The sequence below is a fragment of the Tetrao urogallus genome, assembly GCF_951394365.1.
Source record: "Tetrao urogallus genome assembly, chromosome: 8".
NCBI lineage: Eukaryota > Metazoa > Chordata > Aves > Galliformes > Phasianidae > Tetrao > Tetrao urogallus.
In genome coordinates, this window is record NC_136821.1 from 9,859,637 (window position 1) to 9,878,360 (window position 18,724).

Below are 18,724 nucleotides of genomic sequence, written 5' to 3' on the forward strand. Positions count from 1 at the left end.
TCCTTAGTATAAAACTTGCCTACTTCTAAGAGAAGAACTTTGTTGCTAAGGAAGCAACTAATCAGGTCAGAGAAATTCTCTTAATTGCAGAAATGAGACTCAACTGTGGAGCAGATGTGTTCTAGCAACTGTGCTACTGCTGCCCTCTTTGGTCCCTAGAACCTTCTGAGATGCATTTAGTGTTCAGTGAGGCTATTCAAACCAGTTCCCTCAGCCTGTTCCTTTATCATAAGGTCCGTGGTACTCTTGACTGCTGCAAGAACCAAGTTCTCTACACAGTGAATACAAAGTATCTAGATCTCTATTTAGTGTGTAGGAGCAATATGAATTTCACTGCCAGACAAGTCTCTAGGTGAACTTTTTCAAGGAAAAATCAATCTCTTTTTCTATGAGAGGTGGTGAGTGCATTTCTCAGGATTAGGATCTGAGGGTGACTAACTGTGGCACAAGTCTTCACAACAAAGCTATGTGAAACAACAGTGCAGTGGTGACTGTGCAGTTTGGTTGCCTTCGTAGGTGAAAAGAAAATTCAGCAACTGTACTTATGAAGACTGCAATCGGAGAAACACTAATTTGTTGTTCTCCATGAAGCCCAGTCCAGTACTGCTGGCCCAGTACGCATTTTGATTCTCTGCCAGGTTACTTTATAGCTCACACCACTCTGACATCTTCTGAGTTAATATTGGCACAGAACAGTATTTTCCATGTGTTTTTCATACGATCTATCCTACATAGCTGTATGTTGACCAAAGAAGACAAAAATGTTTATTGATTATCTTATGATTGTCTTATGCAGAGAAAAATGAGACAGTTTTTGCAACATGGCTTTGAACTGAGGAGGTGCCGCATACAATAAATTCCCAGTTATGTCACTGATGACAAATTGCAGATCTGTGGCATGTCGTAAAATATTCACCAAAGTTTCTTTTCTAAAAGAGGGGCCTACATCCACTGACTTTATTAAGGTACAAAGGCACAGAATGTCTAACTTGTCTCCCTAAAATAATTCAGAGCTCCTGAATGTCCAAACGCCCTTACAGTCTTTTTACTTCCTAGCAGGCTGGATAGCAGGCTAGTGACCAAGTCTAGGCTGCTGATTGTACACAACTGTGCACAGCCATTTAGCATCTACTGCTAGATGTCCTTAACCAATATGAGAAATACCAAAAATGGAATCTATATTCAAGCAGCTAACATTCTCTTGCTCCCAGTTTCAGTGGAACTCACACATCTTTGATAGTAAGCACCGTTTGATGTTGGACCTCTTCTGCACTTTAACTGCAGAAACTGCTCAAGCACTTTGCTGACAAACTGTGATGAAATTGTTTCTTCCTCTAGCTGAGCTGTTTTAAATACTAAGTAACTTTGAGAGTACTATTCTGCATTGCTGAAGCTTTGGGTGTGCTAGCTCTCTCTTGCCTGAAATGCAAGAGTGAAAATTTCTTGGAATATTTTTTTCTCATGGAGAAGGCTAGATTCTTTTTTCAGTTAGAGGACACTGTGTGTTTTAGAAACTAAATTTGGGATGTTGCAACAAAATGTTGGTTGTTTCTAATGAGAAAAATAAAAGCCATTAAAAACTGCTGAAACTTGCAAACTGAAAAAAAGTGACTTGTATGGCATTTAGTTCTTTAATTTCCTCATGTCATCAAATTTAATTTCATTTAAGAGTTCCTCTCTATTTCATTGTATTTAGGTATTCAATGTTTATTTGGAAACAGAATTAGGAATTTGCTTCTTGAGAAGCAATCAAGTGAAATTAAGCTTTCAAACAATGAAATTTTTAGGCTACTGGTCCTGGTACATTGTCACTGTTGATTTTCTCTGTAGCAATTAGTACAGGTTCATGAATGCATTAATAAGTTGTTAAGTAATTATGTGTTTTGTTTTAGTGCAGTTTTAGCCATCATCTTTCTCTTATCTCAGCTTACCTGTTCTCTGTAATACCTGTAATAAGTTTTTGTACCAACGAGGAAGTCTGTGAGGGAAGCAAGGACAGAATGGAATAAGTCATTGCCTTAACTGTGAGGATTTTACTCTTCTGTACTTCTAGGTCTCAGTAGCTTCATGCCTTCTAGCACCAGAAATGGTTAGAGGAGACAAAAACTGTTTCCTTTGTGTCATACTCTGATGTCTGGTCAGGAAGAGGTTACACAGTCTTTCTCCTTATGTTTAACAGAGTTAGGTGTTTACTGTGCTTATTTACTAGCAGAAATCCATCAGTACAGAAGATGTGCACATAACTTTAGACTTGTTCCTAAAGGAAAACAGAAATTGTGGACTGTTTGGAAATGCTATCTTGAGTACTGCTGTTTTTTCAGACTGTAACAGAGTTCTACTTCTGCTTTATGAAAGCAAGTTGTACAGAGAGCCATTTCAGGGGAGGGCTATGCTTATTTTTAGTAAAATTCCAAAAAAGGAAAACAGAAAAGAAAGAGGCTTCCGAACATATCTGCTCTCATGAATTCAACATCAGGGCAAAGAACTTCACAACCAAATGTCCCACAGCTATCGGCCTGTATGGAATCTTTCCCTTTTTTAGTGTATGTGCCCCCAGACACAAGCTCTCTAAGAGGCAAACCTGGCTATAAAGTTATGTAAATACCAGCCTTGTGATGTTTACATTAAGTCGTTTCTAGAAGGCAGATTCGTTTAAGGAGGGAATATTATGTCCTTTTTTTTTTTTTTTCCAGGCTGGTTTTCAGCTTCAGCCTGTTTCAATGTAAATATCAAAAGAGAGAAAAGGTCTTTTTTGCTGAAAAAGCAGCAGAAGCAGACTTACACTAACATTTCCAAGAGGCTCAAATATTTTAATGAAAACAATCATTTGACCTCGTCAACTTTGATTAATCTTATTAGATTTTTTCATGTCTCCAGCAGCTTTTGAAACAAAAGCTGCTTTCAAAAAGATGCATGAGATGAGCTGCGATTCTTAAGGATGGTTTAAAAACAGTAGAGTGTGCATCATCTGCCAAAAAAGTCAGCTTCAAGGATGCAGAGACGTATCTTTCTGCTCATTCCCTGCCACACTGCCCCTGCCTTGCATTTCTGCTCGGCGCTATTTGTGTCTGCAAAACAGGATATTCAGCCAGACCTTCCAGCAACCCTTTGCAGTCTGCATGGTTTGATGAAATCCAGTGACAGTCTGTATATCCTCAGTTAAGCGAATGTTATGTCCTCACGGGTAAAAACTGAAAATTAAAAAAAGTCTTGTATTTTCATGTAAAAAGCAGTGCCTTAATTGATTGGTGGGTGAGGGACTGGGAGTGGCTGATGATAGACTGGGGAAAGTTAGAGAAGTATCTGAGTATATAGACAGTCATTCTGTGTATGTATTGTGCAAAGGCAGCAAAGGACAGTGTCAGCCAAGTGAAAAAAATTCTTGAGAAATCAAGAGTTAGAGTGAAACACAAGAATTTGGAGAATGAAATCACCCCACCAGAACTTGCCTGACACTTGCAACAACCAAGTGAATATCATGCTAGATTAAGGAAAATGATTTTTCTCCTATTTGTCTGCAGTGATATTTCTGAAAAATAGCTGTTGTATCTACAACCCAAGATGGCATTTACTTCTTCCTCATCACTGGTGTTCTTCGTTCATATCAGGCTTAATGGATTGCGGAAGTAATCAAATTTATGTCATTACTTTAACTACTATTAGAACTCCTTATAACTCTTATAACCCAGCAGCTATTTCTCCCTAAGTTTAGAGAAGAGGAGAGAATCTGATATCAAATGCAGCACCAAAAAATTATGTATTATTAAATTATATCACTGAGTTATTTTGCATAAGATTGTGCATCCAATGCGTAACTAATGGTATATTTTCACTAATGGTGATGTTTAACAGCAGACAACAGGCCAGATTCTGCAGCCCTTCCAAGTGGCACCTGATCACAGAAGTAGTTTCATCTACATAACTGTGACTACAGTTTGAAATAAATGAGTTTCAGCTCCAGGTGTGAAAATGCAATGACAAAGAGGAGAGCTGTTTCAAAAATATCACTTTTTGCTTTTGTTCATAGAAGTTGGATAGGAAAGCTGGAAATATTTTTGCTGTTACTAGAGTAGCAAGGGGACATCTCAGTCCGTTGATGACCCAACAAGTCATGAGTCCCTTTAATGAACAGTAGAGCTCTTTGAATGCCTCTGTTTAAAAAGAGTTAAACCCACATGGTAGACATGGTCCTGTTATGACAGGATAAAATCTACAAAAGTCTTAATCAAAACCTTTAATTAGTGCTGTTGAGCTGTCACTGATGAAAGGCCTCCTTGAGAGAGATCCAATTCTTTTTTGATTCAGCCATAAGCACTGCAAGAATATCCTACCTCTTCATTATTGTATCTCATCTGCTTTGAACAAAAACGATACGGATAGAGCACATAGAAGCTAAGTATATGTATACTAAGAGAGAAAATAGCTGTGCAATGGAATAGATTCTAAGAAGAAAGTGAAAACAACTTCAGTGTACAATGAAATATTCTGCAGAATGAACTGAACAAACACTGGTGTTGACCGGTAAACCATTATTTTTTTATGAAAGCATTTGGTCGTTTAATAACCTATAGTAAATCAGTTGTGACTTCAGAAATTAAATCAATATTCACACAACTGCCCATGGCTCGATCTGTAACATTAGATTCCCACAGTGAATTCACATCTCATGGCTCCTTATTCTCAGGGTCTCAGGTGACACATTGCCTGAGTATCATGCACAGCTAGTAGCAAAGGAGGTTGAAGTAAAAATCTCTGTTGGTTTGGTGGGAGGGTTGTGAGGTTTTGTTTGTTCGTGGGGGGTTTGTTTGTTTGTTTGTTTTGCTGCTCAGTGTCTTCTGAATTCGAAATATCTTTAACAATGAACCAAGTCAAACCTTTTGAGAGTGTTATGGCTGTCACTATGCACATATAGAGATGCTGCCAGATATTCAAAAGCACAAGGCCGATACTGCCTCTACTGCAGAAAATAACATCTTAGTAGTCAGACTGGTTCAATCAAGCTGCCTACCTGAGCACAAGAAAAGAAGAAATATCCTCTCAGAGCAGAGGCACCTAATCTAATAGCGTCTGACAGTCTTAGTGGGTAAAAAGAGAGTGCTTTACAAAGAATTATTTCCTCCATTTCTGGAATTCAGTGGTTTGAAGGCATTCCATTCCGTTACATTTAATGGCCAGCACTAGATGTAACTCTTATGAATTTGTCCTTTTGAACCTCTTTATGTTTCTATCGTGCAAAACATTACTTGTCTGTGAACGTAACATGCGTGCCACATTTAAAACCACTTCTGTCTCCTTTTTATCTGCTCCCTCATAATTCGAGTAGCCTCTAAATACTTTCTTTTTTTCTGAGAAATGGTAAATAGTCTTTTTTAACCTTTTTTTCTTCTCAGTTGTTTTTTTACTTACCATTCACAATTTTCTAGAACATTGTCTTCCCAATATGTAATACAGAGGTGTCAGATGTTGGGGAACATGACTCTTTCATTGTGAATATTAGCAAAAGTTGTCCCTACCTGAGGAAGAAGATGTGGCAGAGAACTGATACAAGTCTTTACTGCCAGTACATGTTTCTTTGCTAGCTCACACGGGGCATAAGAAGTAGCATGTGGTATTCACTGTATAACTTTAACTGAGTTTGTTCAGCATTAATGATGCTAGAAATTTTAGCAGAAATTCAGTATGAAGTGGATCTTGGACTGGTGTCTTCACCCCTGTTAAGCTGCTATGAGAAATGGAGTGTGGTAGAGAATGGGTGGAGAATGCGTAGCAGATGACTTTACTCTTTTTAGTGTTTTTTTAAAGTATTTTAATTTCATCAGTTTAATATGCTACAAGAACATAATAGGTTTCCAAGTACAAACAAAGCATCACTATGAATGTGAGCTTCACAGTTATTCTACTTCCTTCCAAAACTCAAAACTTTTAATTAACTTTTTTTTTTTTTTTTTTTTTTTTTAATATAATTAGGTGAAGCAACAGTGAAGAAGAAACCAGCTCCAAAGACTCCTCCAAAAGCAGGTAATCATTTGCATGCATCATCCTGTAGGAATTAATAATAAATCATTACAGTTTTAAAGATCGGTCAATGCACTTCGAAGTACAGCTGTTTACCTGCAGAATTTATTGTGCATGTGATTAAATGGTGGGTATTATGTTCTGTGAGGAGAAAAATGGGAACCCAATCCTGTTTTACAAGCTTATTCACAAGATTACATTTGGCTAAAATTTAAATCACGAGCATTACAAAAATAATTGCTACTATTAAATAAACTACAGCAAAATTCTATAGCTTGTCAGCACTGTAACTCCAACCCTTCTGAATATCCACAACACAGCTTAGCCTTCAGTTAGAGGGTTTTTCTATGTATCACAGGATGCCAAATCTGCATAAGCACACACCCCTGAGAAGCTGAAAAATCAAAGATGATTTCCTTCTGTGCCTGTGTAATAGATGTCCCACATGAAGCTCACCTGGCCACTGAAAACAGATGGTCAAAGGCAGCTACCAAGTTTTAGATTTTCTGAGTGCTGTTATTATGAAGCAAGTTTGCAGACACTGCCAGCATATGCAACTGAGATGAGACTGGAAGGGACCCCTTTTCAAAACCGCGAAGTGAAGGAGAATCCTACAGCACATTTAGTGAACTGTTTGTTTGGAACTGGTGAACAGTTTTAGCAGCTTTGGCCTTTGTATTTCTGTATGTTGGTCTTGTATGAGCAAAATTCTGATATGTACGTTGCTATTGCTTTTCTACAGTGGAATAAATAACGTTTACAATGTTGTTTCATTGCAAACAACAGGTGTGTGCCAATCCATGTTTCAGATGTGGCTCTGAAACTGTTGAGCTGAGAGAGAAATGTGTTTTGAATTTTAAGAACAATAGAAAGTATAGTAACATAAAGGGATTGGTGGTGTTTTTTTTGTTTTGTTTTTATCAGCTACTCCCCCTCAGATTACTCAGTTCCCAGAAGACAGAAAAGTCCGTGCTGGTGAATCAGTGGAATTGTTTGCCAAAGTGGTAGGAACAGCACCCATAACTTGCACCTGGATGAAATTCCGTAAGCAGGTAACTTGTTTTCTGGTCTCTTTAACAAATAGGCCTAAAGCAATGACAGAGGGCAATAGGTGGTGTAAAAATCTTGAATAAAATATCTTAACACACAAATGTCACCACGCGAGGCAAATCAGCAGTTGTGCTTCCCTCATCCCCTGGGCTTAAAGTTCTTTCTGCTTGAATTACTTTTTCTTGAATTACATTGCATGTGTCCATAAAGGCAGCTTATAAAAAGAGTTTCTTTAATGAATAATTAAAACACTTGAAACCAAACAATGCAATATGCAAGTGCTGTTAAGATAGAGCAAATATAAATATATATTGTAGCTGCTATTGTGTTTATTTTATTCTGAACTTACTATGCACTCTATAGAACATAAACAAAAACAGCTCCTCCTACAAGGAAGTTTAGTCTATAAATTCAGATGGGTCAGCATTACATTGAAAGAGTTCAAAACAGGCTGCTAGTCCAAAAGGTCCATCTTTGCTAACCTCAAATAACCTCTTACTTCAGGATAAAGAATGCAGTGTAGGTTTTTGAGTTTTTTTTCCTGAATTCCTGAATTTCCTTCGAATTCTTTAGTGTAGAGATTGAAGATTAAAAAAGATTTACTCGTTTCTGCAGTGATAGCCCTCAAGTGGTGTATAATTCCTTATTTTGCTGAGCTCTGTCTTGGCACTGCAGTGTGCCCCTCATGGGTGAGTTTCTGATATATTCACAATTCTGTGTTCATCACCAAGTGTAACTATCTTATTTGCATAGATTTTGAGTTCATTTTTATGTTAAAAATCTAAGTGAAAGCAGAGACCAGCATTTCATCATACCCGTAGCAGCTTCATAGTCTGTGATTTTTTTCATTTCTAAAATGATGGTCAAAATAATCGTCTTTATACCTTATATATGCATCTTATATATGCTTAATTATTTTCTATGAGACAATCTAAAGATTTGTAAAATTGTACATTACAATGAGATTTTTTTTCAGGAATGTCAGGATGAAAAGGGATTGATATAGAAAAGAAAAAGCATCATAAACAGTGCAGGAGGATAAGTGAGAGCAGCAGTATTTCACTTTTTTAATTAAATTGTGAACCAACTACTATGTATTTTGCTGCATAATTATTTTAATTTCTTTTTCACATATATTTAATCACATGTTGTTTTTTTTCTCCTGGATTTCTTCCTTTTCTATAAATGCAGATGATTTTGACTCTGTTCCATTTCCATTTGTAAAAGTGAAAATCACTGTAGTGTTCTTACAGTCTTCCTGGGGACTATCTGTAGTTGTTTGAGCAAAGCCAGTGAGTGGTTAATTCTGATTTCAGCCCTTCCACTGTGTAGTGCAGTAAGCAGAAGGGATTCATCCCCTCGTGCTCCTTCCTCACATTCCCTCCGGTTCAAAAATGCCACAGTGGCCTCCTACAGGTATAATCTGGATGAATATATTGGCTGAAACAAAGGAAATGTCACCTTGTGATGACCCATATAATTGTATGTGACAGCAATCTAGTGGAGTGATGCTGGAGCCACATTCAGCTAAAACGGAGACAGCTTCTGAAAGCCACTTCTATTAGTAAAGTATTAAAATGAGTTGTTTTTCCCCGCTGGTTGTTGGAGATTCTTAACCTAGCCAGTGTATTTTTTTATTTCTCTTACTCATTAACTAATTCTAATGAAGCAAAACATTACAAACCAGTGTAGAATCAGAAGATCATGGGGAAGAGAAAAACCTTCAGAGTAATTTAAACTGTAATCCTACATAATCCCATTTAATTATTTTCTATTCCAATTACTGTAGGAACCATTTTCTCAGGATACTTCTGGGCATACAGCAATGTGCATGTTTCATCTCGGCTGAGGAGAAAGAACAAGTCCTGCTTTTAGCCTTGTAATTTCTGATTCTCTGAATATATGTGACAAGATATGCCAAACTAAATAGCCTTCATTTTTATTGAAATTCTGAGAATAGTTGGAAGAGTCTCTTATCTAAGAAGGAAGTGGTGGGAGAAGGGCATTGACATTATGTTGTCTGCTTCATAAGAACACAGGGTATAGCTTCTATAATTGCAGTGTAGCATTATGAGTTTTAAAATAATCTTTCATGTCTCCAGTTAATACTGATTAAAATCTAAGTCTCCTTGGCCATTTATGCTATGATAGCTTTGTTTCAATTAAAAGCTAATTCTTAATACGCCTGTGGTATTTAGCTGAGATTTCAAGTTTTGCCGCTCCAGAAAATAAATATGCCTTATGATGGCTAATCTGCAGTTTATATTTCTCTCTGCACAGCTCTACCATTATATCTCCATTTCAGGCAACAACATCTTCAACTGTTCAAAACCATGAGACTTACCATGATTTATGTTGAAGTACAGAACAAGGCTTGTTGAGATGAGAGGGTAAAAGTCACAGCTACGGATGATTTACACATTTGGCATGGCAAATGAATTAGAACGATGAGGGCTAAACCCTTGTGCCACTGTGATCTCTATGAGATATGTGAGACCAAAGTTTTTCTGCGTGCTAATTACACAGTGTGCATTTTAAACCTGTAGAAGAGATGGTAGAAACCAAAGCCCCTGCTCTTTAGTGGAGTTCCACAAGCACCAATGCTCCTTATTTCTGTTGTAGGAACGGAGCTATTGTAACATTCCACTGCATTTCTAGATGACTTGAGTCCACTACATTCTTTACCAGCTGAACATACTCACTGCTTGGCTAGAGTTATCTCCAGATGACCATCATTATCCTATCCTTGTGTTTTATGTACTTTGAGCTCTTACAAGTATGAAGATAAAGAAATTCCTCCATAAGATCTTTTTTTTTCTTTTTGAACTTGGCAGATTCAAGAAAATGAATATATCAAAATTGAGAATGCTGAAAACAGCAGCAAGCTAACAATATCATCGACAAAGCAGGAACACTGCGGATGTTACACGCTAGTTGTAGAAAACAAACTTGGCAGCAGACAAGCACAAGTCAACCTTACAGTTGTTGGTGAGTGTGTAATAATGATATAGAGTTATTCTAGACATTGCTCTGTATTTGTTTAATAGTGTATATGATGATATGCAAAAAAATAAATAAATAAAACCATCAGATAAGTTAAGAAGAATGAAGCAAAAAACCAATTCTTTAAAAAAACATCAGATGTTTGCCAGGCTGCAAATTTTAGAAGTGCTGGTTTAGGAAGGACTGAGATGGCTTCTCTTAAACTGGAAACTTGAAAACATCCGGTTGCTTGGAGGAGGGAGGTCTTGTCCTTGTAATTGTAATTCCTACCTTTGTCCACTTGTTTTACAGAAGCAGAAAGTGATGGGTAGAAACAGTCTGTTTTGAATATAAAGCCCTTTATATTCGGATGTCTGTATCACACATATATTCTTAAATATGCATGTAAGCTATGAGAGTGAGAGCATTTTAAAGTTTCAAAAAGCCATATCAGATGACAGCTTCAGAGCATCAAGTTTGTTGTAGCAGACTGTGGACAGAGATAATTTTAGACTGGCAGACAGTTTCAGTGTGTTTGGAGATTTAACTGCTGCCCTGCTGAGTATCAGAGAAATCTAGGCTGTGATACCGAGTTTTGCAAGGGGCAATTGACCCATCTTGACATGGATACGCAGCAAATGGTTCCCATGCAAATCTAAGAAATTTCTACAAGCAGAGATTGAGATCTGGTTAAAACATCAGTCTGCTTCCTTCTGTTCATAGGCTCTGTTCTTTGTGGCCTGCAGAGGTGTCTTGACATAAGGACCCCTTCCTTGGGGAGGGAAGAGCCCAGGCATTTGGACAAATTCTAATTCAAATAGCAATTCTTCATCCTACCACATAGTCATAACTGCATTGGCTCTGCTGTCTTAACAGATTGTGGGCTAGTGAGTAAGTAAGCAATGTGTGCATAATGCCAAAGGTAAAAATCTGACTCCAGTGAAATCCATGGCAAAATACCACTAATCCAAGTTGGACTGGAAATTTATTCCAACAATCCAGTGAAATGGACAATGTGCAAAGTTTAATGAGTAGAATCACACTTCCAGTTACAACAACCACTATGTAAGAGAGAATATCTTCAGTTGCACACTATTGAGTATATTTTCGACACAGGCCACCTGATTATTTAGTTTCTTTTGCCCAATCTCCGGCACTGGGTACAGTTAAAAATAACAATAAATGAGTATAAATATCACATAGGTGCCAGCAACATGCCATAGAACACAAGTAAGCATTTTCGCTTGATATATACATAAATCATATCAGTCCTTCCAATAGTAGGTTGTACATGTCAGAAGTATAGCTAGGTTAAAAATAAACGCCATGAAGGATTGGTCCTCAAATAACCATCGTATATATTATTCTGGCTACAGCTTTTGTGATCTAAGCCCCGGCACAACTGACTAGCAGCCAGAGGTATGGCAGGAGATCATTTGCTCTTCACATTTTCCTTTTTATTACTCCTTCCTGGGCAGCTGCTACAGGCTGCTAAATGTAGGTTATTGGGCAAGATGGATTTTTTTCTAGCTAAATTGGTGCAACAGTTCCTATGATCTTGTCATTAAGTGAGCCTTGCCTCGTCATTATATAAGTCACTGTTTTATATCCGTTGGAGTTAATTGGTTTGAAAGTCTTTGAATTCTATAACCTTATAAAGCTTCATCTCAGCCTCCTGCTTTTCCATAAGTGAGAAATGTGCCAGAGAACAGTGGGATTCACAGAGATGCTTTTAGGAGAGTTGAGCGAAAAATCCTTACAATGTGTTCAAGTTTGACATGTATTTTGGCTGATGACAAGAATGAATTCCCTTTTGTAAAATTGCCAAGCCCTTCAGTGAGATGTCTCACTGATGTCAGCACTACCAGAAGCATGACAAGGGCTCCTAGTTTGCTCTATATGCATTTTAAGGCCAGATTCTTTAATCCGGGTACCCCAAAACATGAGGAAGGGTGGTAAAAATGTCTCCCTTCTAAGGAGGTAGGTTTGAATCTCACTACTGAGAAAAATCCTTCACACTGCACTTTGAAATGATGGAAGGTGTTGTCTTTTCTCCGAGGTTGTAGTCAGAATGAGGAATCTGTACTTCTCTAAGTATGCAAAACGTGAGAGCTCTTAGTATAGCAAAGCTCATCTTCACCTGTTTGTACTCTCTGCTCTGTTCAAAGTACTGGGAAGAAACTTGCCTTTACTCCCACGTTCTTAAGATGGAGAAAGCCCTAGTGCTAGAGAGTAGATTTCATCTGCAAGCTTAACTAATCTAGGCGGTGATTTCTGATGCTCAGAGTCTGAGGAGTGTATGATGGGAAAAGAAGCACTTGAAAGAATCCCAACTTTGTTCTAACGATTTTTTTTTCTTAATTCTTTTTTTTGCAATTATAATTAATATCTATGAGCTCATGGATCAAACCAGTTATCCATATCTATGTATCAAACCACTTTTCCATTAAACTCAGCCTCCAGAATAAGCTGCTTCAATCCACACAACGGATGCACAAGTATTTAGTTAAGTTAGAGGAGACCCTTTAAACTGATTGGCAGTGTGAGGTGATGATGAGCCACAGGGACAGAGTTTGAGCTTACCATTGATTCAGTGTGGAACTTTGTGCCTGTGTAAGCACTAATATTACTCAGAGACCTGAAGTAGAAGACATCCAAGTTGCCCTTAAAGAACAGACTGTTCTCAAAATGCCCGTGTTGAGTTTTTCTCTATTGTCAAAATTAGCTCTCTCAATTAAGCAATTCCATTAGTTGAAACATCTCTCTAGGGGGATTTTTTGCAGCATGTCTCTGCTCCAAATCCAAATCATACTGATGTGGGACTGAGCTAATAATTCACAGCAGACACTGTCTCAGATTAAAGCAGACTTCTGCTGCCAAAGCTATATTAAGTGAGCCAGTGATGTGCAGAATGTACAATAGGACTGATTTAAGAAAGGCAGAGCCCTCACTCTGGGGTGATAGCAGGGAATATTCATTCCTTTCATGCCATTTATTGGCTGTATCTGGGAAAATATATCAAACTGCTGTTTCTGAACATTTTAGGTGTGTGACAGGAATGCCTCAGTCTGCAACCATTTTTGAAAAATAAACTTGGTCTTCATATTAGCTGAAGCTGAGTAGTGTGACAGAGTCAAAAAAATAATAGTATTTAATGAGGAGGATTTGTCAAGGAGAATAAGTTATAGGAGAATTCCCCTATATTCAGCACTCGTCAGGCCGCACCTCGAGTACTGTGTCCAGTTTTGGGCCCCTCACTGCAAGAAAGATATTGAGGCCCTGGAACGTGTTCAAAGAAGGGCAACGAAGCTGGTGAGGGGTCTGGAACACAGGCCATATGAGGAGAGGCTGAAGGAGCTGGGAATGTTCAGCCTGGAGAAGAGGAGGCTCAGGGGAGACCTTATTGCTCTCTATAACTTCCTGAAGGGAGGTTGTAGTGAGCTGGGGGTCGGCCTCTTCTCTCGTGTCATTAGTGATAGGACCAGGGGGAATGGTTTCAAGCTACGCCAGGGGAAATTCAGGCTGGACATGAGGAAGTATTACTTTTCAGAAAGGGTGGTCAGGCACTGGAATGGACTGCCCAGGGAGGTGGTGGAATCACCGACCCTGGGGGTGTTCAAGGAAAGACTGGATGTTGCGTTGAGGGACATGGTTTAGTAGGAGCTATTGGGAATAGGTGAACGGTTGGACTGGGTGATCTTCTAGGTCTTTTCCAACCTTAGTGATTCTATGATTCTATGATTCTAAGTGGTCTATTTGGCAGCTGTGCTGTAAACTGCTTTCATGATTTTGGGCAAAATGCTTAATGTTTCCATGCCTTATATACAGGGGTATTGAAGTGTTTGGTGAATACTTTTGGTATTGGTGAAGATTTTTCATACAGAACTAAAAGCACAAGTACTGCCTACCTGGGGCACAAATTTAATCAACTAAGTATTTTAAGTCCTTTAAATTTGTACTGTTTCAGTTGTAGAGTTGTATAAAAATTATGGTGGTGATCAGTGAGCTGTATGACAGGTACATGGAAAAGAATAAGAGCAATATCTTCACAATCTGAAAAGCTCAAAGATAATTGTTCTGGTATATTTATTATGCTAAGCAGTTGTGTACATAATGTACACTCTGTGTCCTCATGCACTGTTTGAACAGCGATAAGCCAAGAACTTAAGTATACTTACATATAAGCACGTTCCATACAGATGTGCAAGCAGTATAATATGACTTTATTAATACCTGCTGCTCTGTGTGTTGCTGTGATTCCCTGCTTGAGTGAGGATGGAGAAATCATATTCTGTGGCAAAACTTACTTCCATGCCTTTAACAGAACATGTGTGAGCAGTCTCCCAAGCAAAAATGAAAACATTAACTTGAGAATTTCCATGAGAATAAGATTAACACTAACTTCAGTAGTCAGTGAACATAGTGGCAGACTTACTAATTATTACATGAAGGACTTAGTTCTGATTCAGAAAGGAATATAGCTGTACTAGCATTAGTTCTTTGCCCTTAAATTCTACTGTAAGGAAATGTAGTAGCATAATCATCAGTTAACAGCGGCACTATCAGCATTTCTGTGAGTGCCTGAGAGGTCTGGCTTGGGGCTAGCTGCTCAGTGAGTGGATCCAGTAGTGTCAGAAACGGTGTGCCCCTGTCTGGCAAAGCAAGTGCAGGCATTGGTGAAGCAAGCATAGAAACTTCAACAGAAAACAAGACAGCTCCAAAGCACTGACATGACTGCTTCTGAAACTTTTTTCAGCCTCTTTTGCGGAGCACCAGATTATATCTTGCGGAAGCCATGTGATTCCCTGTTTACATCTAGGGTCCAAGAATGCAATGAATTTCCTAACAGTATGTGGGTGGATTTGACCTCTAACCTTTCACCTTTTAAATTCCTTCGGATTGCTGGAGGATTTTTGTCATCAGTTTTCTGTTAAAGGGCAATGAGACTGACAGTTAAGGAAGAGATGTCTTATGCTGCTGATGGTTATGTTTCTGTTGTTGTTATTCAGGAGTGTTGTAACTCTCACTGTCAAGTCTCCCCTCTACTGCTTGGTGGCCCAACTCTGCAGCCACATCAAAACTAAATTATGACGGCAAGATTAGAGCACATAAAGGACAAACAGCATATGTTGCCTTATCCATCAGTGCTGGTACACTGATCCCTTTGTTCTCTGAAGGCCCATCTAGTTTCAATGTCATTTCTGCTGGGAGAAATTCCAACAGAACAATCTAATTTGTTTTTTTCCTCATACTTATCTCCACTTGTTCTTTCCCAGTAAAGTAAAGGAAATATTCTCGAACTTCCTGTATTTTACCTGCTGTTAAATACTAGGAATTCCTTAGTTCAATCAAGGAATGATTGATTCATCATGACTCCAGTTCCGCACATGAACTCAGTGTTCCTAGGACGTAAACTCACACTGCAAAGACTTGGTATCAGCTTACATCTCACCAAGTCTTAAAACTCACCTTCCTTTTCACTAGGCAGGTATCAGAGCTCTCATTCAACCAGCTATCAAGCCAGCTGCCCAATGTGTAGCACATGAGTAATCTGAATAGCTTGTTGACTCAGGGGCGTAGCAGATGGTTTAGAAAATGGGCTTCTGAGAATGCATTAGATATATTTGTTTGTACCTTGGGCCCGTGGCAGAAGGAGATGTTCTTGTGCTGTGGGCATATGCGTAGGAGTGCTGAGCTCTGGTTTCATTCCCTGTTCCATTCTCCTGCATGTCCTTGGGCAAGGTCATTGCACTCCTGCATGCCTTAGTCACCCCACTGGCAAATTGGGAAAAGACGACACAAAGCAGTGCTGCAGGCCTTCTGTGTTCACGAGCTATTTTATCCACAGGTCTAAAAAATGCAGTGTTTAAATAACAGCTAGAGCTGTAGGGAAGAGCCCCAATTCATGGAGGCTAGCGCAAGTCTTCTGTATGCATTAAAGGGGAGAGGAGAATTTCAAACTCTGACAAAGCTGTAGCTGTGGAAATCCCCTGAGCTAAGGGACCTTGTCCATGAGGTCGTTGGCTCCTGCTGCAGAGTCTGCTTCAGTAGGAGAAAATTTCCTCTTCCCTTGTGTTGTTCTATGGGAGAATACAGGAATTCTCTTCTAGTTTATGTCAAACCTGTGGTGCAGTAACATCCAGCAGGATATTACTGCGTAATATAGTATAGAAAGGGGTAGCAATCTCTCTACTTATACCAGTTCCCTCCTTTGGAAAAAAAAATCTGCAGGGCATAGTTTTCCAAGCACAGCTGAGAAGTCTGCCATGACCCCAAGCTCTGTCAGCAATAATGCAGAGTTCAGTTATGGCCTTTTATGGTTTCGCTTTTCTCCTGCTGATGAATTTCAAATGAAGTCTCTGCCAGTGCTGTCGGCATGGACAGTGTTCAGCTGGCTTTTGCAGCATATTAAATACCTTCTCTGGCTAAACATCTTGTGGAATGGAATTAAATTGTTTCTTTCTGTCTATTCTTTATCTGACAGACAAATATCACAATAGCTAATAATAGTATTGTACAGTAATATGATAACTGGGTTTAGAAAGAAACCAAACGAATTTTGAGAACAGATAAAGAAAACTACTTCAGAGACATTGCTTTGGTGCTGACTTACTCTGTCAGTAAAAGAAACATTAATCTTTTCAGGGACTGCAGTTATACTGTTCTGCATTTCCAGAGGTTTTCTACTGCAACAGCTTAAGAGAGCAGCAGAACCCTGTGAGCTCCTAATACGCACCAAGCCCTGGAGCTCAGCTTGGGCTTGGGCTAACCCTCACATCAAACAGCAGAGCAGTCTCCATTTCCCTGCACTCTGAGTTAGATAAGGAGAACACTGCCTTTTTTGGTCTCCTGGAGTGGTACTTGTTCTGCAGGCTCTGTAAATGGAGCAGTGTTGAGAAGTTAGTGAGAATCTGGGTGGCACAGTTTCACGTTATGTGGGTGCACTGTGTGAGCTGGGGTTTGCCTCCATACAGGAAGAGAGAAAGTTCCTTAGGAGGAGGAATTTGGGTTTGTAGACCACTAAAAAAGACAAGGACTTCGAGTTGAGTTTGGTTCTATGATAAATGTTGTGCAGCACATGCTTTATGCTTTTCAGTGTATACAAATCAAAAATAATTAAAGGTTACTGCAGAATATATATTCAAACCGTTTACCAAAGTATTTCTGAGAATTTGAGGAAGGAGTGCAGCAGAATTCAATCTGGGAGTAGATAAGTGCTTGTTTCAATCCCAGCATGTTCTTAAATGTGGCTTATACATTTCATGTGAGGCCAGCTTGTGACTTTACCTTCTACCCTGAGGAAAGAGTGTCACAGAGAATAAAGTGAATCTGACCTCCTCACTTTCCCTTCTTGCTCTGGATTAGCGGTAATTTATGTCTCCTTTGGCTGCGAAGTAGCTTCTTTTCTAATCTGTGCATAGCTGCTGGAGCACAGATGGAGGAGAGCAGATGACCCCTTTCACATCACCTCCACACTCCTCTTACTTTCCTGTGCAGAGTATAGCACACAGGAGCTGCTACTTCCATCTTCCCTGCAGTGTTAGTGACTGTATGCAGTTTCCATGCAGCTGTGCAGAACAGTCGCAGGTTGGAGGCCAAGTTGGCTGATTGGCCTTCTCCTTTGCTTGCAGCTGGCCTTTGTGAGCCAGTTCAGGGCAACCCTGCAATTACCTGAGGAGCTTTGTGCCTGTGACACACTTAATGTGTAACTGTTTAACCCCTCGCTTACCTTGTTCACTTTTGCAATTATTCTATTAGTCAAATAAGGTGAACACATATCCTAGTAAAAGAAGTGTAAGTACTGTCCACTACAAAGGAAAGTGGAGTTTTTAAGGTTCTTACCAAGTTCAACAGTACTGTGGGTACAGCCAATTTTATGGACACCATCCAGAATACCATAAAGCATAGCTAAGTCTTTGTTTTGTTGTTATATGCATGATGCAAACTGGCCAAGACTGGAATGTCCCTGATTTTGCATAGATAAGACATCTGATAGAGAACATACATTTTTTCTTTTGCTGCAAACAATAGTGAAGCTGAATTTAGATATTGATGTTTTAAATCAATAGCTCCCTCTACCAATATTTCCTATGGAAGTGTTCACAAGGAGCAGTGTATTTTTCAATGCACTTACTTGTTTCTAGTTCACATTTTGACTTGAAGCTATGGTTTAATGCAGAATAGCAAGAACAAAATTGTAGTCTAATGAAGTCTACGTAAAGTTCTTGTAATATAAGCCTAAGTGTGATGTATATGAGTGCAAAAGACGGCACATGAAACAAATGAAATAGTGAAGATGTTCAGCTCAAGGACATGAATGGTGCAATAAGCACCAAAACAGAAGGACAAAATAGGGAACTCCACACCCCATCTCACTGGATATTTTTATTGGAAGCAGTTAATTGTGCTGATAGATATTTCATATTCCAGAAGGGAATGTAGTTTGGCAAAGTATCCTAGCTTTCAATACAGACAGATGAATAAAGGGTAGCCTTTAAAATCCCCATGGAATAAACTACTGAGAAACAAAACAGACACATGGAGAGACCATCTGCAAATTCTCTGAATGTGAAGAGCTGTGGAATACCATCCAGTCTGATATAAAATAATTTTAACAACGTTAAAATGCTATATATACATCTGTCATATTAAGAAAGAGCAAAGATTAGGCTTTCTT

The 18,724-nt window shown here is 38.9% G+C and overlaps 1 protein-coding gene across 1 annotated transcript in view; it reads left to right on the forward strand.

Annotated features, from left to right (window-relative positions):
- Positions 1–18,724, forward strand: part of MYLK (myosin light chain kinase) — a gene marked incomplete at both ends in the record, with an annotated part of 175,412 nt that overhangs the window by 126,640 nt on the left and 30,048 nt on the right. The window contains 3 exons of the mRNA XM_079539151.1: positions 5,968–6,018; positions 6,940–7,067; positions 9,900–10,053. Of these exons, the coding sequence (XP_079395277.1) occupies positions 5,968–6,018; positions 6,940–7,067; positions 9,900–10,053 (333 nt within the window). The remainder of the gene's footprint in view (positions 1–5,967; positions 6,019–6,939; positions 7,068–9,899; positions 10,054–18,724) is intronic.